At 40.8% G+C, this 23,638-nt stretch overlaps 1 protein-coding gene across 1 annotated transcript; it reads left to right on the top strand.

Moving 5' to 3' along the window:
* The first annotated feature begins 6,674 nt into the window (after positions 1-6,674).
* On the top strand, positions 6,675-7,835 carry LOC104107452 (uncharacterized). The gene is made up of 2 exons (XM_070200684.1): positions 6,675-6,744; positions 7,174-7,835. Exons 1-2 carry the CDS (start codon positions 6,675-6,677, stop codon positions 7,833-7,835), a joined length of 732 nt encoding a protein of 243 aa, XP_070056785.1.
* The last annotated feature ends 15,803 nt before the right edge of the window (positions 7,836-23,638 follow it).

The following is a 23,638-nucleotide window of genomic DNA, read 5'->3' as shown; positions in this document are numbered from 1 at the left end:
AGAATACCGAGAATTGTATGCCTCTTCTAGGATCGTTTTCCTCAGTTCATCCACATTAGGAACTCATAGACGATCCTGGAGTCGCAGAACACCATTCACGCCAATAGTAACTTACTTGGCACCACCTCGTAGTATCGTTTCTCGAAGAACCAATAAGTGTGGATCATCATACTGACGAACCTTGATCTGCTCAAATAGTGAAGACTGGGCTACAACACATGCAAGAATTTGACTCGGCTCTAAAATATCCATCCGCACAAGTCTGTTAGCCAAGGACTGAATATCCAAAGCTAATGGCCTTTCCTCTGCTGAAATGAAAACCAAACTACCCATACTCTCTGCCTTTCTACTAAAGGCGTCTGCAACTACATTTGCTTTGCCCGGATGATACAGGATAGTAATATCACAATCTTTTAGTAACTCAAGCCATCTGCGCTGCCTCAAATTTAGATCCCTATGTTGGAACAAATGCTGCAAACTACGATGATCAGTGTAAACCTCACAAGACACCCCATAAATATAATGCCTCCAAATCTTAAGAGCGTGAACAATCGCAGCTAACTCCAAATCATGTACGGGATAATTCTTCTCGTGGGGCTTCAACTGACGTGAAGCATATGAAATAACTCGCCCTTCCTGCATCAATACACAACCCAAGCCAATGCGTGAAGTGTCACAATACACTGTATACATCCCCGAACCGGAAGGCAACACTAACACTGGTGTTGTAGTCAATGCTGTCTTGAGCTTCTGAAAGCTCACCTCACAATCATCGGACCATCGGAACGGAGCACCCTTCTGGGTTAATTTGGTCAAAGGTGCTGCAATAGATGAAAAACCTTCTACGAACCGACGATAATAACCTGTTAAACATAGAAAACTCCTCATCTCTGTCGCCGAAGTGGGAAGATGGAAATTCTGAACTGCCTCAATCTTTTTGGGATCAACTTTAATGCCCTCGCCCGATACAATATGCCCCAAAAATGCTACAGACTCTAGCCAGAACTCACATTTGGAGAACTTAGCATATAGCTTTTGTTCCCACAATGTCTGAAGCACCACTCTCATATGCTGCTCGTGCTCCTCCTTACTATGCGAGTAGATCAAAATGTCATCAATGAAGACAATGATAAACGAATCAATATATAGCCTGAATACCCTGTTCATCAGATCCATAAACGTTGCCGGGGCATTAGTTAAACCGAATGACATCACCAGAAACTCATAATGACCATATCAAGTCCGAAAAGCAGCCTTCAGAACATCTGAATCCCAAATTTTCAACTGATGGTACCCCGACCTCAAGTTGATCTTAGAGAACACCCTAGCACCCTGAAACTGGTCAAATAGATCAACAATACGCGACAACGGGTACTTGTTCTTAATAGTGAATTTGTTCAATTGGCGATAATCAATACACATTCACATCGTTCCATCCTTCTTCTTCACAAATAACACTGGTGCACCCCAAGGCGATACACTCGGTCTGACGAACCCCTTGGCTAGTAACTCCTCAAGCTGTTCTTTTAATTCCTTCAATTCTTTCGGAGCCATGCGATAGTGGGATAGATATAGGCTGGGTCTCTGGAGCCAAGTGAATACAGAAATCAATATCACGATCAGGTGGCATACTTGGAAGATCTGAAGGTAATACATCGGAGAACTCCTGAACTACAAGCACAGAATCAATAGCCGGAATCTCTGCAGTAGTATCCCGAACATAGGCTAGATAAGCTAAACAACCCTTCTCAACCATATGTTGAGCCTTTATAAAAGAAATAACTCGATTAAATGAACTAACAGATGAACCCTTCCACTCCAGCCTAGGCAATGTTGGAATAGCCAAGGTAACAGTCTTGGCATGACAATCTAGAATAGCATGATATGGAAATAACCAATCCATACCTAGAATAATTTCAAAGTCGGTCATCTCAAGCAGCAGAAGATCTGCTCTAGTTTCATAACCACAGAATGTAATAATACAGGACCGGTAGATCCGATTCATAACAACAAGAATGCCCATATGAGTGGACACATAAACATGAGTACTCAAGGACTCACGAGAAACACCTAGAAAATGAGAAAATAGAGATGACACATAAGAATATGTAGATACCGGATCAAATCATACAGAGGCATCTTTGCCGCAAACAGAAATAATACCTGTAATCATGACATCTGAGGCCTCTGCATCTGGTCTGGCCAGAAAAGCATAGAACTGAGCTGGAGAGCCAACCGGCTGGCCTCCGCTTGGTTGACCTCCACCTCTAGGATGACCTCTACCCACCTGTCCTCCACCTCTTGGTGGTCGAACTACTGGTGGAGCAACTGGTGCGGTAATCATAGGATGCTGACCCTGCTGCACTAGTCTACCCCGAAGTCTGGGGCAGAATCTTCGTATGTGACTGGGATCCCCACACTCGTAACAACTCTTAGGTACAATGGCCTGCCTACTAAGAATCTAGCCTTGGTGACCTGAATACCGACTTGAAGAACCCTGAATAGCTGGTGGGTGAAAAGAACTCTCTAGTATAACACTGAAATAAGGTCGCACTGGAGCACCCCAAGGAAGCGGTGGTGCAGGATATGGGGGCCTGCTGGACTGCCCTCTGCCCCCAGACGGAGCAACTCTAAATTCTCTAGAATACCTAAACCGTTTATCTCTCGTAACCTGGTCTCGGCTCCGCTGACGCACACCCTCAATCCTCCGGGCTATCTCCACGACTAGCTCATAAGAAGTACCCATCTCAACCTCTCGGGCCATAGTGGCCTGAATGCCAGTATGTAAACTCGCAACAAACCTCTGCACTCTCTCCACCTCAATAGGTAGTATCATAAGTGCATGGCGAGATAACTCAGAAAACCTTGCCTCATAATCGGTTACTGTCATCTGACCCTACTAGAACTGCTCAAACTGAAACCTCAACTCTTCCCTCTGGGAGGGTGGAATATACTTGTCCAGGAAGATACAGGTGAACCTGTCCCAAGTCATGGGAGGAGAATCTGCTGGTCTGCCAAGGATATAAGACTTCCACCATCTACGGGATATGCCCTCTAGCTGAAAAATAGCAAAGTCTACCCCATGAGACTTCAATATCCTCATGTTGTGCAGTATGTCCCTGCACCGCTTAATGCAGTCCTGGGGATCCTCATGTTGCTCACCCTCAAAGACAAGAGGATGTAGTCTAGTCCATCTGTCCAATAGTTTCTGCAGATCAGCGGCTGCAGCTGGCCTGTGCTCAGGTGTAGCTGTTGCCACTGGCTGGCTTCTACCCACGGGTAGTGCACCCTGGGTCTGATATACAACAGTTGCCTGTCTGTGAGCCTGCGCAGTAGGGGTCTGTGCTCTCCCGCCCACCCGAGATGTGGCTGGGTCTACCGGAAATAAACCGGCCTGAGTCATAGTGTCCATAAACTGCAACATATGACCCATAACATCCTGGAATCCCGGTACAGATGTGAAATCCACCGGAGCTAGCTCTGCCACAAGCACTTCACCTTGTTCCTTAATAATGGGATCCTCTGCTCCACCCACTGGTGGCATAACTGGAACAGTCTTGGGACGTCCTCTACCATGGGCTGGAGCCCTCCCTCGACCTCTGCCTCGGCCTCTAGCAACTGAGGGAGTAGCTCTTCCCTGGTCTGGAGCCTCATTCGAGCATGTTCTCACCATCTGTGATAGAGTAAGAGAAAGATATTTAGTAATACATCAATTGCACGATGGAAGATGAAGAAAGGTAGTTTCCTAACACCCTATAGCCTCTCGAAGATAAGTACAGACGTCTCCGTATCGATCCACAGAAGTCTATTTGGCATGCTCATAAGCTGTGAGACCTACGTGAACCTAGTGCTCTGATACCATATTGTCACGATCCAATTTCACCTACAGGTCGTGATGGCGCCAAACACTACAGCTAGGCAAGCCAACTAATAAGTTAAACATATATCAATTAATTTCAGAATAATTTTCTAAGAAATTTTATTATTTTACTAGCAATATTAAAAAAAATAGAAAAGATACTGATTAACTTAAATCCAAGAAAATAATAACATTCCAAATTCTACCAATGTGTGTGCCAAGACCTGGTGTCACAAATGTATGAGCGTCTAGTAGATTATACAAAACTCCAAATACTGTCTGAAATTAAAATAGACAGAATAAAAATGCAAGAAGAGGCACTAATAGCTGCAGAACGGCTTAGAAGGGCAGCTCACCACTACGCCTCTGGATAATGTGGATGTACGATGATAGGTCCTCCACTAGTGCCCATCTCAGATCCTACACAAAAAGTGCAGCAAGTGTAGTATGAGTACGTAAACAACGTGTACCCAGTAAGTATCAAGCCTAATCTCGAAGAGGTAGAGACGAGATGGTCGACTTTGACACTCACTAAGGGTCAACAATATTAAATAGAATAAAATAAAAATTTATTTAACTCAGCATGATTCACAAAGTCAACAATAATTTTATTTAATCAACAGAAATAATTAAATTCTTTCAATTGCAACAACTTCCATACCATTAATTAAATTCACAAGTTACAAAGTAAAAACATCGAGGTATCGTGTATTTATTATTATTATAAGGCACGATTTTTGCCGATGTGGTACGGCCCATTCCAGAGTGTCATGTACACTGTCGAGAGATGTGCAACGCGATCCATAGATGCATCTATCCTGCCGAGGCGTTCGGCCCGCTCCACAAGAAAGGAGGACATTTTCTTATGTACCTCCGGAAAGAGAGTATATTTATTCTAAGATCAATTCAAGAGTATGAACAATTTCTTTTAACAATTAATTAATTTAAACAGAAAATTAAGTATATGCAATTTCCATCTTTTACCATATTCCCTAACAATTCACAATATATATCAAATAGTTTTAATTAAATAAAGAATACACTTTACACAAGTAATTCATGCTTTGAGTCCTAAACTATCCGGACTTTAGCATTAATAGTAGCTACGCATGGACTCTCGTCACCTCGTGCGTACGTAGCCCCCGCAATTAGCAATAATTATTTAATTTAATCACATATGGGTCAATTATCCCCTCACAAGATTAGACAAGAGACTTACCTCGTCTTGCTCCAATTTAATCCACTAGTAGGCCTTTTCCTCGATTATCCAACTTTGATTGGCTCGAATCTAACCAAAATAATTCGATACAGTCACCAAAAATTATAGGAATCAATTTCATAAGAAATACTACATTTTAAAATAAAAATTCGAAATTAGCTCCAAAATCGCCTGGGGGGCCCACATCTCGAAATCCGGCGAAACTCACAAAATCCAACAACCTATTAAATTATGAGTCCAACCATACCAGTTTCACTCAAATTCGACTCCGAATCGACACCGAAATCTCAAAACTTTGTTTCTATGAGATTTCTAAAATTTTCCAAATTTTAATCTCAAAACACTAATTAAATGGTGAAAACAATGATATATTCGTGTATATTGACCAAATCCGAGTTAGAATCACTTACCCCAATGTCTTTTCCTTGAAAATCTATCAAAAATCGCCTCTGCTCTAGCTCCAATTTATTAAAAATGGTGAATGAGACGAATGCCCTCTTTTATAATTCTGCCTAGGCAGCCCTCGATCATGGCCCTCGATCATGGCCTCGATCCTCGGCCTCGATCGTGGCTTCGATCATGGCCCTCGAGCATGGGCCTCGATCATGGCCTCGATCCTCGGCCTCGATCGTGGCTTCGATCATGGCCCTCGAGTCTTTGCCTTCGATCATGGCCCTCGAGCATGAGCCTTCGATCATGACCCTCGATCTTGGGCTCGATCACAGCCCAGAATTTCCAGCAGAAGAGAAAAATTGTAGCAGCTGTTTTAAATCCAACTTTTGATCCGTTAACCATCCGAAACTCACCCGAGGCCTTCGGGACCTCAACCTAATATACCAACAAGTCCTAAAACATCATACGAACTTATTTGAAACCTCAAATCACATAAAACGATGCTAAAACCACGAATCATGTTCCAATTTAAGTTTAATGAAACTTAAAATTTCCAACTTCTACATTCGATGTCGAAACCTATCAAATCAAGTCCGCTTGACCTCAAATTTTGCACACAAGTCATAAATGACGGGGCTATAAAAATTTTCAGAACTGGATTCCGACTCTGATACCAAAAAGTCAACTCCCCCATTAAACTTCCAAACTTAAATTCCTATTTTATCCACTTCAAGCCTAATTTAACTACGGACTTCTAAATAAAATTTCGACCACGCTCCTAAGTCCAAAATTACCATACAGAGCTGTTGGAATCATCAAAATTCTATTCCAGGATTATTTTCTAAAAATATTGACCGAAGTCAAACTTAGCATTTTAAGGCCAACTTAAGGAACCGATTTCAACCCGAACACTTTCAAATCCCTAACCAACCATCCCCACAAGTCATAAATTAATAAAAGCACATACAAAAAGTTTTATTTAGAGGAACGAGGTTTTAAAAGTCAAAATGACCGGTTGGGTCATTACATCACTATTCCTCTGGTGTGCTCAGGAAAAAGGGGAAGATCTACATTGGAACCAATCGGAACCTAAGACAATAACTGATTGCTACCTTCCATGACTCACCCATGGGTGATCATTCTGGACAATTGGGAACACTCAATAGGCTATCGTAATTGTTCTATTGGGCTGGGATGAAGCAAATGGTTATTAGCTTTGTGGCTACCTGTGATGTGTGTGTCAGAAGTAAGGATGACAATATGGCCTATCCAGGTATGTTGCAACCCCTTCCCATTCCTAACCAAGCATGATGTCATATTAGTATGGATTTCATTGAAGGGCTGCCTAAGTCTAAAAACAAGGATGTGATACTAGTGGTGGTGGACAAAATGACAAAGTATGCCCACTTCATGGCTCTATCTCACCCCTATACTGCTGCAACAATAGCTGACTTGTTCTGGAAGAGAGTGCATAGCCTTCATGGCACACGTGAGTTCATTGTTACAGACAGAGACAAGCTCTTCTTAAGTAATTTTTGGCAGGCATTGTTCAAATTACTAGGAACTCAGTTGCATTATACTACTGCATATCATCCCTAAAGTGATGGCCAAACTGAGAGGGTGAATAAATGTTTAGAAAACTATCTCAGATGCATCACTGCTAGCAGACCTACTAATTGGAAATAATGGTTGAGTGCTGCAGAATGGTGGTACAACACCAACTTCCATACCAGCTTGAGATGCACTTCCTTTGAAGCCTTATATGGCTATCCTCCACCGCACTTATCCATTGGCCCACTCCTTGAAACAATAGTTCCAGCTGCTGAAGATGTTGTCAAGAGGAGACAACAAATGCATCAATTGCTTAAAGACAACCCGAGTAAGGCACAAGAAAGGATGAAATATTATGCTGACAAGAAGAAGACTGAAAAAAAATTCCAAGTTAGTGACATGTTTTACTTAAAACTCCAGCCATATAGGCAGACTTCTATTGCATTAAGGAAGAATGTGAATCTTAGTTCTAAATACTATGTGCCTTACAAGGTGCTTGCTCGAATTGGTCAAGTGGCTTACAAATTGGAACTACCTCCAGATTCTAAGGTACAACCTGTATTCCATGTATCCCTGTTCAAAAGGAAGGTTGGCAATATGGTAGTCATGCAAACTGTACTACCTAGCACTAGTGAGGATGGATATTTTTTAGTAAAATCAGTGGCAATCCTACAAAGACAGATGGTGAAGAAAAACAATGCAGTAGTTGTCAAAGTATTAGTGCAATGGTCCAATCTACCACCGGAAGATGCAACATGGAAGGACTATCACTTTATCAGGCCACAATTTCCTGACTTTGATCCTCATTCTTGAGGTTAAGGATGATTTGAAGCAAGAGGGTATGTAATGACCTGAGTTGTAGCAGAGTAGGAGTAATTTGGTATTGTTAGCTGGGTTCGAACACGAGTTGATGCCACAAGAAGGAATAACCAACTTTTAAAAGTAACGACCACGATTGACTTTCCAATAATGAGCAGCAAGGGACGAGATTAAGCCACGTCGACAACTGGTTGTTATATACTAGACGAAGAGAGAAAGGAGAGTTTAACGGATTACAAGTCTCACATTCTTCCCACTCTATTCTCTCTCACTCTTTTCTTATTCTTCTCTCTTTCCGATTCTAACTTTTTCTTCTTCTTCTCTAAATTTCTGCAAATCTTCCAGCTATGGAGTCGAGTTACCATTTAGTTAGCTTAGCTTAATTCTGCCTTCTTAATTTTGTAATTTGATATCCATTTCCGTTTATAAAAAAATACAGAAAATTGTGCCACTTGTTTGCAATTTTCTTTCCATATTGAATTTAGCTTAGATCCTTCGTGGATCGTGACACTAAATCAAATAGAAATTCTGTACTTCCAGTCGACGGTGCTCTATAGAGACGATCAACTAATGCATCAAGATCATAATCATTACTAACTGAAATCAAGGCACCAAGCTAAGGTCGTTAGTTGTCACCATTTTTTTCAGTCTTGAGCTTTTGGATAGTAAGAGATGAAAGAGGGGAATAGCGAACCAGGTTAAAGGATGATTAAAGAGGGTCAAAGAGAACCATGGTTAAAATGTTTTTTAACTAAGAAAATTTTGTCATTGATTTTTAAGCTAGACACATGTCGTAAATCTAGGGTTACATTGAAGGATAATGGAGCAAACATTACTGGAGCAAATACCAAGTCCCAACCCTGTCCAAGGAATATTAGATGGCTAAAAGAACATCCCCCAAAGAAATAATATGCTAACTGCACATCTATTTCGTTCTTAAATTTTAATAAAAAATTTCAACTTTTTAAATTCCTTTTAGTAACCATGAGTAATAGAATCAATCCTATTCACCTAATTTTCATGAACATATGGTATGAATCAAAAAGGGCATTGAATTTTACTGGATAGAAATTTACTAAAGCAAATCCCATCCCTGTTTTCCCCGATAACATGCTTTCTCCGTTATAATATGTTTGACACTTTTTGTTATAAAGAGTTCATTTAACTGGCTTCCAGAATATGATTGAATTGGTATAGTTTATTTTTAAAATCAAAAGTTAGAGATTAAAACAATACAGAAAAATACTATAAGATGTAGATATTTTTTTAATAAAAACTATTAATGCAAGAGTGATTGAACCGTTGGAGAAAACAAGGAAACAAAGAGTGTATCCACACTTTTAGGAACAAAGGACTATTTATTCTCTCTATTTTTGCAAAATGATCAATTGATATTAATAAAATGGAAGTTGAAGATATTGATTTAAATAATTACATTTCTAACAGATATACTTTAAATTGAGATAACTTATAAGTACTTAATATAAAATTCAAGTTTTGTTACGAAATATAGCTCAAAATAATAATATGAAACTAGAAAATAGACAAGAGATGTAGAGAGGAATAGAGAGAACTTTCTTATTTCTTCAAGTATTTCCCAAGTATTTTTCAAGTGTGTAGAATATCGTTTTTTATCCTTTATTTATAGTATTACCTAGAGGTATACAAAAGAATGGCATAAACATGACATTAAACATTTGAGATCATGGAAGAAGATCACGGGGAAGGTTATAAAGGTATGATAGTTACAACCATAAGTATTGGAGTAGTAGGAGTTATGGAGATAATAGAAAAGAGTGGATATTATTCTTTTAAGAGTTATGAACATCCATCATAACATAGTATTTCATAACACTCCCCCTTGGATGTCCAAGGATAATGTGACTCGTTAAAACTAACTTGTCACGATCCAAAATCCAACTAGCCGTGATGGCACCTAACCTCACCCGCTAGGTAAGCCAAATAATAACAATCCGATTCAATTAATATTTAACTTACTCTAATTCACTCCCCAAGGACTGGTAGTACAAATCATGAGCTTCTAAGATTTGAATTTATAAAGTTGGTGTGAAATAAAAATACGTCATCTGTTTGAAATATACATGGATAGATTTAAAAATTCTAAAGCTACCTAGAACAAGAGGCAGTTGTGACTGGATCGTAGGTACATCTTCAATGCTAGCTCCCGCCATGTACAGCAATATCAACATCTAATATCCGCACGCAAGGTGCGAAAATATAGTAGGAGTACAACCGACCCCATGTACTCAATAAGTAAAAAACCTAACCGTAGGTTGAAAGTAGTGACGAGTTTGGACAAAATTTAGAGTCCATTATCAACAGCCAGGAAACAGTTTATAACAACATAAATAAAACAATACAAGTAATAACTCAAGATATGATGCTCTGTTCGTTCACAATTTCCGAAAAAATATACATAGTTTTTCAAAGATGAGAGTAAAACTTAGTTCTTTTCACCAAATTACCAAAATATGAGTAAATTTGAAAACTGTAATTTTCCCAAAAACCTTTCAACAATAATTAAGATGTTACATTTTCAGTTAACATGAGGAAAGTACATCTCTACGCCTACATGTCAGACCATGAATGTCACAATACTGCATAACATGAGGAAAAATGCATCCATATGCCTACATACCAAGTATGCACGTCAAATAAATGATTTTTCGATAATATTCCCAGACACTCTCGCCCTCGACATACTCAAGTTGTCTGTCTCAAATGCTCACTTTATCACACACACACACACACACACACACACATAATCACTCAGTACTATACGGGTGCCTGGCTCATAAGCCCCTCACCAAAGCACGTGTATATATTTATATGTCATCGTGCCTGCGCTCACTGCTGGTATGTCAGACTCCGGAGGGGCGAATCCTGCCCAAGCGCTAATATAAGCCAATCTGACCTGTTGCGGCGTGCAGCCCGATCCCATAATAATAAAGCCGATAAGGCCTACTGCGACATGAAGCCATGATCCATATATATATATATATATATATATATATATATAAGGCCTGCTGCATCGTACAATCTGATCCCCTTAATATCACTCACAATCCGGCCCTCATGGCCCAACTTAATCGTCAATCTCCAGTCTCTCAGACTCACAATGTCATGAAATCAGCCCAAAAATGATGATATGATGTATCAATAAATAGCAACAGAGACTAAGATATGATATGAATTGAATGAACATGACTGGGTATGAAATTATAATTTAACAAATAATTCAACAACAATACGACCTTTGTGGGTCTCAATAATACCGACATATAGCCTCAATATAATTTTTAATATGATTCACAGCTCAATTTCTTTAACATATGAAAATACATGGATAATGCCAAGATTATTTGACTACAAAATTCTACGGAATCAATTACGTCATAATTTCTACGGTGCACGCCCACACGCCTGTTACCTAGCATGTGTGTCACCTCCAAACAAATCACATAACACGTATATTCAGGGTTCAAATCCTCAACTCAAAGTTTAGAAATGTTACTTACCTCGAACAAGCCGAATCCGATGCCGAGCAAGCTAAATAATACTTCGAAAATTCTATTCCGCATGTATCAACCTCCGAACGCCTTCCTATCTCCTAAATTCCAAGCCAAACGATTCAAAACTAGTCAAATAACATGCAAATTAATCAAAATATACTCCAATGCTTACAATTTAACAATTTATAAAAAAATTCAACTCCGCTCGAAAAGTCGGCATTGGGGGCCAACAATCAAACTTACAATTTCTTCAAACAACAATTAAAGATCATGATTTATATAATTGCTTATCACTTTATGTCAAATATTGGTTGTATAGTTTTGTTGTATAAATCTTGTCCCACGAACTTGAGTTAGAGAGAGTTTATGACATTTATGGAGTACCATAGTGGTGTACTCAGCCCTCAGGGTCCCCCTCCAGGCCCCCACTTACTTTACATATTTTGAGGATGAGGTATGATACATGGCTGTTAACAAGTCTAGGATGAATCTCTTTTCGAGGTATGTGGTGAGGCACCACTCCTATTTCGTGGTATCTATCATGTTGTCTTCTTAATTTATGTTAGTCGGGCATTAGCCCAAGTGTTTAATTCTATATTTATTATAGAGGCTCCATAAATAGTTGTGAAAAGTTATAGTAATGGGGTTGTACACGATATACATGAATAGATATTTATTTTACTTAGCCTCATTGTTATGATTATGAGAGGCTTCATGTATTGTTGAATCAGAAAACATATTCCATCATTTAACTTCAAAATATATGTGTTTTTCAAAGAGCTTCCACAGTTATATTAGTTTCATTCATATGGTTTGGGTGCATCATATGTGTTGGTTTGCTTGGGTCGGATAGTATACCGGGTGCCAGTCACATGGATTTGGGTCGTGACAGACTCAAACCCAATGCCTTACCCATAAAAAGTCATATTAGATCATAATGAGTTGGGACTCAAACCCAACTCTTATCATCATGGTGCACTAGGACTTGAACCGATGTCTTACTCTCATAGTGCGCTAGGGGTTGAAGTCTTGAACCCACCATCATACCCATAATTAATGGCATGTTATATGCCTTTCCCTTGACCAATGACATAATAAGCCAAAGCACAATAAGACTCACATTCGAATCTTTAAAAATATTATCACTCCATAATTATACGTACATTATTGATTTTAGTCATAATATCACTTCAAATGGTCATACAATACTACATACCACAAGTAGATCCCTGCGAAAAAATGATTTGAGTATCGCAAGATTTTAACATTTTTGTTAATTTTCAGAAATTTTCTTTTACTGTATAAACTGTTAATCTTTAAAGCAATAGAAACTTCCTTGTAGAGAAGAGCACAAACCTGCATATATTTAGAAGTTACACGACCCAAACTCTCATGAGCCGTGACGACGTCTAACACTGCTTGCTAGGCAAGCCAACAATTTCACAATAACAATAAAATCAGATAAATAACTTAATAATCTCAATGTCAGAATAGCCATAAAATATCTGAAAATAGAAACAATAATGCAACTACAACCATTCCCATGATCTGGTGCCAACGAGTACATGAGCACTATAGAATCTCAAAATACAGAGTAAAATCCTCAATACAAAACTATTTGAATGATAGAACAGTGATAACATAAATAAATAAAAGAGAACTTCAAGGTCGAAGAACGACATAACAATTACCTCATAGTCTCTACAAGTTAGAACCGATGTGAACTCTAACAATCACCCCGCCCAGCAGTACCTAAATTTGCACATAAAGTACATAGTGTAGTATGAGTACAATCGACCCTATGTACTCAATAAGTAACAAGTATAACCTGGGGCTGAAAGCAGTGACGAGCTCGAAAGAAGGTCAATGTCCAATACCAATAATCAATATCAACACATGATATAATGATGTCAGCAAAAGGAAATAACCCTAGAGATACCATGTTCATCTCGTTCACAAATACGAAAAATTAGACATACTTTAACCGTCAAAATTCCAATCTTATCACTAAAGTCACTAAAACATGTGTTTTTTTCAAGAAAACTGTGATTTTCAAACTTTCAACAACAGGTAATATATTTTATTTACCAACTAGCATGAGGAAAGTACATCTCTATGCCTACATGTCAAGTTAATAACATCATAGTGAAGCCATCAAGTATACTCACACTCAGCACGCTCACGGTGCCTGGCACAAGTGCCCCTCACCATCACACGCACAACCACACTCAGCACTATACGGAAGCCTGGAACAAATTCCCCTCACCAAAGCACATATATAACTCTATGCATGCGTTCAATGTGAATATCAGACTCCGGAGGGGCAGATCCTTGCCTAAGCGCTAATCGAATATAAACCAACAATCAATATAACTGTTAGGCATGTAATCCGATTCAAATATCAATCTGTTGCGGCGTGCAACCCGATCCAAATATCAATCTGTTGTGGCGTACATCCCGATCCAAATATCAATCACAATATGGATCTATGGCCCACATCAGTTATCAACTGCTCAAGTCTCATAGAACTCAACTCAAACAATATCACATATAAAAGGCATCCGCAACATGTGATATGATAAATAAATAATGTACAGAGACCGAGATATAACATGCGGATGAAAAATTATGACTGAGAATATGACTACAATGAAGGCAAACAACTCAAAATAGCAAGAATAACCTTATCATATCTCAAATAAATAAGCACATAACCTAGACGTGATTTCTAGCATGAATCATAGCCCAAATAGTCATATATGTATAGAAAATATGGATATATGAGGCATGATATAAGACAACTCGCATAGTAACCTAAAGTCTACCTGGATCATGAATACCCATGTGTACGCACACACACCTGTCATCTAGGATGTGCGTCACCCCTACACATCTAAAGTATTATATTCCACAAGGATAATTACCTTCAAACCAAGTTTAGATATGTTACTTACCTCAAAGTGCATGAATCAACACTCAAAAAAGCCATTTCCACGCGAATTGACTTCCGAGCGACTCGAATCTAGCCAAAATAACTTAATATCACCAATAAAAGCCATAAAAAACAATCCCAAACAATAAAGCTATGATCTTAAGTCAATTATGCAAAGTCAACCCCGGGCCCGCACCTCGGAAGTCGTCAAAACTCACAAGTTCGAACAACCATCGCAATACGAGTCCAAATATGTGTGTTTCATCCAAATTGATCCTCAAATCATCAATGTTCACTCTCCAAAACTATGGTAAAAAATCCCCAAATTCCACATTTAATTCACATAAACTAGGTGTAATAATCCATGGGTAATCAATATCTAACAACGAAATCGAGTAAGGTGTATTTACCCCTTCAATTGTAGTGATAATCCAAAAATCGCCTATAGTCGAGCTCCACAACTCTAAATAATGAAAAATTACCAAACCCACGAAATGTTATAGGCTGCCCAGTGATTCCGCACGTGCGATCCATACTTACCGGATCTACAGTATCGCACATACTGTCCAAATCTCGCATCTGCGAGTCTCACTTAAAACCCTACCAATCGCATATGCGGTCACCTAGGCGCATCTGCGATAATGCTTCTGTGCCCCAACTTCTGCATGCCCACATCTGCGACCAAAATTCCTTCAGATGAGAAAACATCCGAACTGAGAAATCTTTAGCCTTGCCAACTTAATTCAAAGTGATCCGAAACACACTCGAGTCCCTTGAGACCCCGTCCAATAACACCAACCAATCCTAAAACATAACATGGTACTACTCGAAGCCTCAATTCACATAAAACAACATCAAAACTACGAAAAACACCTTAATTCAAACCAAGGAACTAATGAACTTTCAACTTTCAAAACGCATGCCGAACCACATCCAATCAACTCGGAATGAGCTCAAAATCTTCATACAAGTCCCAAATGACAGAACAAACTTAATCCAACTCCCGAAACCATAATTTGTACCCGATATCATTAAAATCAACTCCCGGTTAAACCTATAAATTTTCCAAATCTTTAACTTTTTAACTTTCGCTAAATAGAACCACATCAACCTACGGAACTCCAAATTCACATCCGAACATATACCTAAGTCCATAATCACCATATGAACCAATTGTAACTATCAAAGTACCATTCCAGGATCGTTTGTATATAAGTTAAACTCCGGTCAACTCTTACAACTTGAGCATTCAACCTTGAGGCTAAGTGTCCAAATTCAATTCAAAACTTTTCTGAAGCCAAACCAACCGTCCCTGCAGGTCACATAACAACAAATACATATATGTAAAACATCAAAAGGAAAAACGGGGCTAAAATACTCAAAGTGGTCGGTTGGGTCGATACATTAAATTGAATTTTAAAATCACAACGGAAGAATTGTTGAGAAAACACATTTTCCGATAACACTTTGCAGACCTTCTAAAAATATGTAAAAAGAAACTCCAAATAACAAAAATTGTAAAATCTAAAACAAACAAAGTATAATTGCATTAATAACTAATGATAGATAGCAACATTATATGGTAAGTACCTGCATTATATATATAAATTATTTTGATCTTCTGGTAGGAATAAATTATTACCTTACTGGTATTTAAATGTCAATAATTTCAATTCCGCAAAAGTTACTCTTCATATTCAATTAATGTGAACCAATAGAAATAATAGTCCATGTAATTGATGAAATTTAGAAGATTATAGCTATTGAATACAGTCACATACCTTTTGATATATGATACTGTATACGGTCGAAATAGATTTGGCATGTCCGGTACGATTCGAAGGGTGATATATCGAAGTAAGATCCCGAAGGAGGGGGGAACGAACTAATCTAGAGCCTCGGAAGGCCGGTCCGTGCTGAGATCGATATCATAATCAAACTCGAACAAGAATCGAACCATGGCGCGGGTAGATCTATCGTGCAGATAATCCAAAAAACCAACCTACATCGACCAGGAATCCGTTCGAGGGCTCAAATCGGGATCGAGCTCGAGTCAAGATCACAAGTTCGAGCCCAAATCAAGCTCGAACCAAAATCGAGGGTTCTAAGCAAGATCGGGCTCGCAGACAAAAGCCGTTGTAATCCCACTAGAGGGAATCTTGGCAGAAATTATGGAAAAGCTGATTTATCATGGGTTTCCCACTGAATGTTTGTTTTATTATGCTTGGAGCAAAACCCCTTCACTATAAAAGGACTTGTTTATCATATTTGGAAGGAGGACACTATCAAAAAATTGTATTATCCCCTCTACAAGCAAGAGGGATCTTTTCTAGTTTCTCAATTTGATCCTATTTTTGTTAAATCCTAAATTTCATTGTTCATAATTGGTTGGACTGGATTACGTTTTTCTCTAATCTATATTCATACTTTTGTTTATCCTAACACTCTGTATTAAGTTATACCACGTATCTTCGGAACTACGCATAAATTTAACTCTATCCCTTTTTTCCGGTAAACAATTTGGCGCCCACCGTGGGGCCGAGGATAATAGTGGTCACTTATTTCTGAAAACAACCTTCAATTCAGGTTCGGCTACGAATAGCTACCGACCAAATGGCTTTGCTGACCGATTATGAAGCAGGCCTTCAAGACGAAACCAACAACTTGGCACTACCCGAGATTCGAGCCGGAATACCGCTAGATGTCAATTCACAAATTGCTTTGGAAGCAAACCAGCGTTCCGAACCGGAAAAAAGCATTCAGGGCGATGCTCGATCCGTAGCCCAAGACACCCAAAACCCGGAGGAGATCGGGGCCAGCTTACGCATGATCTTCGAGATGTTACAAGCCCAAAAATTAGCAATAGCTTAGCTACAGAGCCAAACTCGCGCACAAAGCAGGCCGGTTTCCAACCCACTTCGAGAGGTTACCCCCAGAACATAGCCGGCCATAGTAAAATCTAACGAGCAGGAATCGGGACTAATTCCGGAATTACTAAACTGCTCGAGGAACTCACGAAATGAGTCGAAGCCAACGACAAGAAGGTGGAGACGTATAATGCCAGGGTCGATCAAACCCCGGGAGCTCCGCCAATGGTAAAAGGGCTTGATTCAAAAAAATTCATACAAAAGCCTTTTCCATCGAGTGCGGCACCGAAGCCAATCCCCAAAAAGTTCCGTATGCCCGAAATTCCCAAATACAACGGTACGACCGATCCTAACGAACATGTCACCTCTTACACGTATGCCATAAAAGGAAACGATTTGGAAGATGACGAGATTGAATCCGTGCTATTGAAAAAGTTTGGGGAGACCCTCTCGAAAGGAGCTATGATTTGGTACCACAATCTACCACTAAATTCCATCGATTCTTTTGCCATGTTGGCAGATTCGTCCGTAAAACCTCATGCTGGTGCCATAAAGGTCGCAACGAGAAAATCAGATCTCTTCAAAGTAAAGCAAAGGCAGGGAGAAATGCTGAGGGAATTCGTATCCCGATTTCAAATGGAACGCATGGAATTACCCCCGGTCACCGACGACTGGGCCGTACAAGCTTTCACCCAAGGATTGAACGAGCTAAGTTCGACAGCATCACATTGGCTGAAGCAAAATTTGATCGAGTACCCGGCGGTAACCTGGGTAGATGTACATAACCGATATCAATCGAAAATTAGGGTCGAGAACAATCAGTCGGGGACCCCGTACGGACCTGTTCATCGGAACAGGACAGTTATTAATCAAAAGCAGATCGACAGAGAACAAAGGTCAAACAGGGACCGATATCGACCATACATCACCGACCGAGTAAACAATGGTTCAGCATGCAGCGCAGTTCGGAACAGTCAAAGAATTGATCGGGGACAAAATTCTCGGGGGCTTATGAGTAAGAGCGGCTTCGACAAATATGCCGAGCCTATAGAAGCACCTCAATTATCGGAGTATAACTTCAGGTTGGCGCATCCGCTCTCGTATCGGCCATCGGACGCATCGAAGACACTAAATGGCCTCGACCAATGCAAACCAATCCTGCCCGGAGAAATCCCAATCAAACGTGTGAATACTATGGAACCCATGGCCACAGAACGGAAGATTGCAAGCAACTAAGAGAGGAAATAGCTCGCCTATTTAACAAAGGGCACCTTAGGGAGTTTCTGAGTGATAGAGAAAAGAGCCATTTTAGAAGTAGGGATGTCAGCAAGCAGAACGAGCAAGAAGAACCATAGGACGTTATCCACATGATCATCGGAAGCACCGATACCCCCCGAGGACCGATGTTTAAGCGCTCTAAAACACCGATGGTGAGGGAAAAGCGATCTCAGACTCAAGAGTACGCACCCATAGGGACTTTGTCCTTTGGTGATAAAGATACAGAAGGGTTCATCCAACCTCACAACGACGCCCTGGTAATATCCGTACTCGTAAATAAAACTAAGATTAAGCGTGTGTTGATCGATCCAGGTAGCTCGGCCAATATCATCTGATTAAAGGTAGTAGAGCAGCTCGGCCTGCAGGATCGAATCGTGCTTGCAACTCTGGTCCTAAACGGGTTCAATATGGCATGCGAAACCACCAAAGGGGAGATAGCCTTGCCAATAAATGTGGCCGGAACTGTCCAGGAAACAAAGTTTCACGTGATCGAAGGCGATATGAGGTATAACGCCCTTTTCGGAAGGACATGGATCCACAACATGAGAGTCGTGCCTTCGACCCTGCACCACGTCCTCAAATTTTCGGTGTCGGGATATGTCAAAACGGTATACGGAGAGCAGCCAGCCGCAAAAGAAATGTTCGTCGTCGATGAAGCCAAACCAATATCCTCACTTTCACCGATAAAGGGGCTGGGAGGAGAACGGGACACCAAATAGCAATCACAAACAGTGACTCCAACCCAGCCCGACAACTAGGAAGTCGAAGAGAATTAAGACCAAAGGATCCCTCGATCTTTCGTAACTCTCGATGACTCCGATGCCACAAAATCAACGATCGAGGAGCTAGAACAAGTCGTATTAATCGAGCGCCGAACCGAGCAAAAGGTATACTTGGGAACGGGGCTGATCCCTGAACTCAGGAAGAAACTCGTTCAATTTCTTATTAATAACATCGATTGTTTCGCCTGGTCCCATTTAGATATAACAGGGATCCCGCTGGGCATAACGACGCATCAGCTAAGTTTGGACCATCGGTTCGGACCGGTGAAGCAAAAAAGAAGACCCCAGTCCGATAGAAAGAATGCCTTCATAAAGGACGAGGTAACCAAACTTCTCAAAATAGGGTCTATTTGGGAGGTAAAATATCCCGAATGGTTAGCCAACGTAGTCGTAGTCTCTAAGAAAGGGGACAAACTTAGGATGTGCATGGACTATAAGGATTTGAACAAAGCATGCCCCAAGGATTCTTTTCCATTGCCCAACATCGATCGCATGATCGATGCCACGGCCGGCCACGAGATCCTCACTTTTCTCGATGCCTATTCCGGGTATAATCAAATACAGATGAACCCGGAGGACCAGGAGAAAACCTCGTTTGTCACCAAATATGGGACGTATTGTTATAATGTGATGCCCTTCGGGCTAAAAAACACAGGGGCCACTTACCAACGCCTAGTGAATAAAATGTTCGAAGAACAAATAGGAAAATCAATGGAGGTTTATATTGATGACATGTTAGTCAAATCCCTGCGCGCAGAGGACCATTTAATTCATTTGCAGGAAATGTTCGAGATTCTGAGGAAATACAAAATGAAGCTCAACCCCGAAAAATGTGCCTTCGGTGTCGGCTCGGGTAAGTTCCTCAGCTTCATGGTATCACATCGGGGAATAGAGATTAACCTCGATAAAATCAAGGCTGTTGAAGACATCACCGTCATAGACAGTGTAAAGGCCGTGCAAAGACTAACGGGTCGGATCGCCGCCCTAAGCCGATTCATATCAAGGTCATCCGATCGAAGTCATAAATTTTTTTCTCTACTCAAAAAGAAGAACGATTTTTTGTGGACCCCGAAGTGCCAACAAGCATTAGAAGGACTAAAATGATATTTGTCAAGCGCACCACTGCTTCACACTCCAAAAACCGATGAGAAACTTTGCTTGTATCTAGCAGTGTCGGAAGTCGCCATAAGCGGTGTCCTGGTTCGAGAAGAGCAAGGTACGCAATTCCTGGTTTATTATACAAGTCGAACCTTAGGAGAGGCGGAAACTAGATACCCGCTCCTAGAAAAGTTGGCGCTTGCACTAATAAGCACCTCGAGGAAGTTAAGGTCGTATTTCCAATGTCATCCCATATGCATATTGTCTACTTACCCGCTTCGTAATATTTTGCACAAACCCGAGTTATCAGGCCGGCTGGCCAAATGGGCCGTTGAACTCAGTGGATACGATATCGAATATCGACCCCATACGGCCATCAAGTCTCAAATCCTAGCAGACTTCGTGGCCGATTTCACACCAGCCCTCATACTCGAAGCCGAAAAAGAACTATTAAAATTAGGTACATCATCGGGGGTATGGGTCCTTTTTACGGATGGGGTTTCAAACATAAAAGGGTCCGAGCTGGGCATAGTTTTGAAACCACCCATGGGTGGCATTATTAGACAATCTATTAAAACTATTACATTGACTAACAATGAGGCCGAGTACGAAGCCGTGATTGCAGGTCTCGAGCTAGCTAGAAATTTGGGAGCATAAATTATTGAAGCCAACTGCGATTCCTTGCTGGTGGTGAGTCAAGTAAACAAAACTTTCGAAGTTCGAGAAGGTAGAATGCAGAGGTATTTAGATAAACTGCTTATCACTTTGCGCCATTTCAAACAATGGACTTTACGACATGTACCACGGGAACAGAATAATGAGGCTGACGCACTGGCGAATTTAGGGTCATCGGTCGAGGTAGATGATATGGGCTCGGGGAATGTGGTTCAACTTTCGAGATCGGTAGTCGAAGAAGGACACGCCGAAATAAATTCTACAAGCTTAACTTGGGATTGGAGAAACAAGTATATCGAATATTTGAAAAATGGAAAACTACCATTGGACCCCAAAGAGTCCATAACCCTACAGACCAAGGCCGCTCGATTCACTCTATCTTCAGATGGAACACTGTACCGAAGAACGTTCGACGGACCATTGGTTGTATGATTGGGTTCGGGGGATGTCGATTATGTCCTACGGGAAGTGCATGAGGGTACCTGCGGGAATCACTCTGGAGCCGACACATTAGTCCAAAAAATAATCAGAGAAGGGTATTATTGGATCGATATGGGCAAAGATACGAAGGAATTTGTTCGTAAATATGATAAATGTCAAAGGTTCGCGCCAATGATCCACCAACCCGGAGAACAACTCCACTCGGTCCTATCCCCGTGGCCTTTCATGAAATGGGGAATGGATATCGTCGGCCCACTGCCATCGACCCCAGATAAAGCTAAATTCATTTTGTTTATGATTGACTATTTTTCTAAATGGGTTGAAGTGCAGGCGTTCGAGAAAATAAGAGAGAAAGAAGTTATAGACTTTATTTGGGATCATATCATATGTCGGTTCGGGATACCTGCCGAAATAGTATGTGACAATGGAAAGCAATTCATTGGCGGCAAAGTAACAAGATTCCTCGAAGACCACAAGATAAAAAGGATACTGTCGACGCCGTACCACCCCAGTGGGAACGGGCAGGCCGAATCAACGAATAAAACTGTCATTCGAAACTTAAAGAAGAGGTTGGACGATGCTAAAGGGAGATGGAGAGAAATCCTGCCCGAAGTCCTTTGGGCATATCGGACAACATCAAAATCCAGTACGGGGGCGACCCCGTTCTCCTTAGTATATGGATCCGAAGCATTAATACCAGTCGAGGTTGGTGAACCCAGTGCCAGATTTTGATTCTCGATGGAAGAATCAAATAACGAGGCTATGAACACAAGCCTCGAACTATCGGACGAAAGGCGAGAAACTGCCCTCGTCCGAATGGCCGCCCAAAAGTAACGAATCGAAAGGTATTATAACCGAAGAACCAAGCTCCGCCATTTCAAGCCTGGGGACTTAGTGTTAAGGAAAATTACCATCAGTACCCGGAATCCGAATGAAGGGAAGCTAGGACCAAATTGGGAAGGACCATATCAGGTACTCGAGGACATTGGAAAGGGATCGTACAGGATCGGCGTCATAAACGGCAAACAGTTATCAAGCAACTGGAATGTATCACATCTGAAACGGTACTACTGTTAAGCACTTATGATAATATCCGAGGCCCCGTAAGAGAGTTACTTCACAGCAACAGGGTCCCGATAGGAAAACTGTAAAGAGCCAAATGATCGAAACGAGCCATGTTCGTATAAGTTGGCCCGAACCCAGGCGTGTAATAACATGTGAAGAATTAAGATATAATTCGAACATCAAGCCTACGGGCTATATAATTTTTATCTCGAGTTCGAGAAAAAAATGTTTCGACCAAATAGCCTACAGGCTGCATTAATTCGAGTTCGAACCATTCACTCGATCAAGCCTACAGGTTATTTTTTATCTCGAGTTCAAGCAAAAACTCACTCGACCAAATAGCCTACGGGCTGCATTAATTCGAGCTCGAATCATTCACTCGATCAAGCCTACGGGCTATTTTTTATCTCGAGTTCGAGCAAAAACTCACTCGACCAAATAGCCTACGGGTTGCATTAATTCGAGTTCGAATCGTTCACTCGATCAAGCCTACGGGCTATTTTTTATCTCGAGTTCGAGCAAAAACTCACTCGACCAAATAGCCTACGGGCTGCATTAATTCGAGTTCGAATCATTCACTCGATCAAGCCTACGGGCTATATTTTATCTCGAGTTCGAGCAAAAACTCACTCGACCAAATAGCCTACGGGCTGCATTAATTCGAGTTCGAATCATTCACTCGATCAAGCCTATGGGCTATTCTTTAATTCAAGTTCGAGCAAACACTCATTCGATCAAATAGCCTACGGGCTGCATTAATTCGAGTTCGAACCATTCACTCGATCAAGCCTACATGTTATTTTTTATCTGGAGTTCAAGCAAAAACTCACTCGACCAAATAGCCTACGGGCTGCATTAATTCGAGTTCGAATCGTTCACCCGACCAAGCATACGGGTTACATAAATTCGAGCACAAGCAAACACTCGCTCGACCGCCACGCCCACGAGCTATATTCTCTTCAAAATCGAATCGTTGACAATTGAATCGAGCGCAAGCAGACATTCGCTCGGTTGAAGAGACTGCGAGGTTTGAGTTTGATTAATTGGTTTAAAACATTATGGAAATATTCATGGGGCAAATCACAGCAACCCAAGAAATAGAATCAAAAGAAGAGGCCTATACACA

This window comes from Nicotiana tomentosiformis, chromosome 4 (genome assembly GCF_000390325.3).
Source record: "Nicotiana tomentosiformis chromosome 4, ASM39032v3, whole genome shotgun sequence".
Classification (NCBI taxonomy): domain Eukaryota; kingdom Viridiplantae; phylum Streptophyta; class Magnoliopsida; order Solanales; family Solanaceae; genus Nicotiana; species Nicotiana tomentosiformis.
Note: the sequence above shows the minus strand (reverse complement) of the source record. Positions and strands in the feature narration are given on the sequence as shown.

What these genes read in the sequence shown, in the direction of transcription:
- LOC104107452 (XM_070200684.1), top strand. Translation starts at nt 6,675, where the DNA reads ATGGTTATTAGCTTTGTGGCTACCTGTGATGTGTGTGTCAGAAGTAAG. An exon ending in TGACAATATGGCCTATCCAG is followed by an intron (nt 6,745 to 7,173) that starts GTATGTTGCAAC and finishes TGAGTGCTGCAG; the next exon opens with AATGGTGGTACAACACCAAC.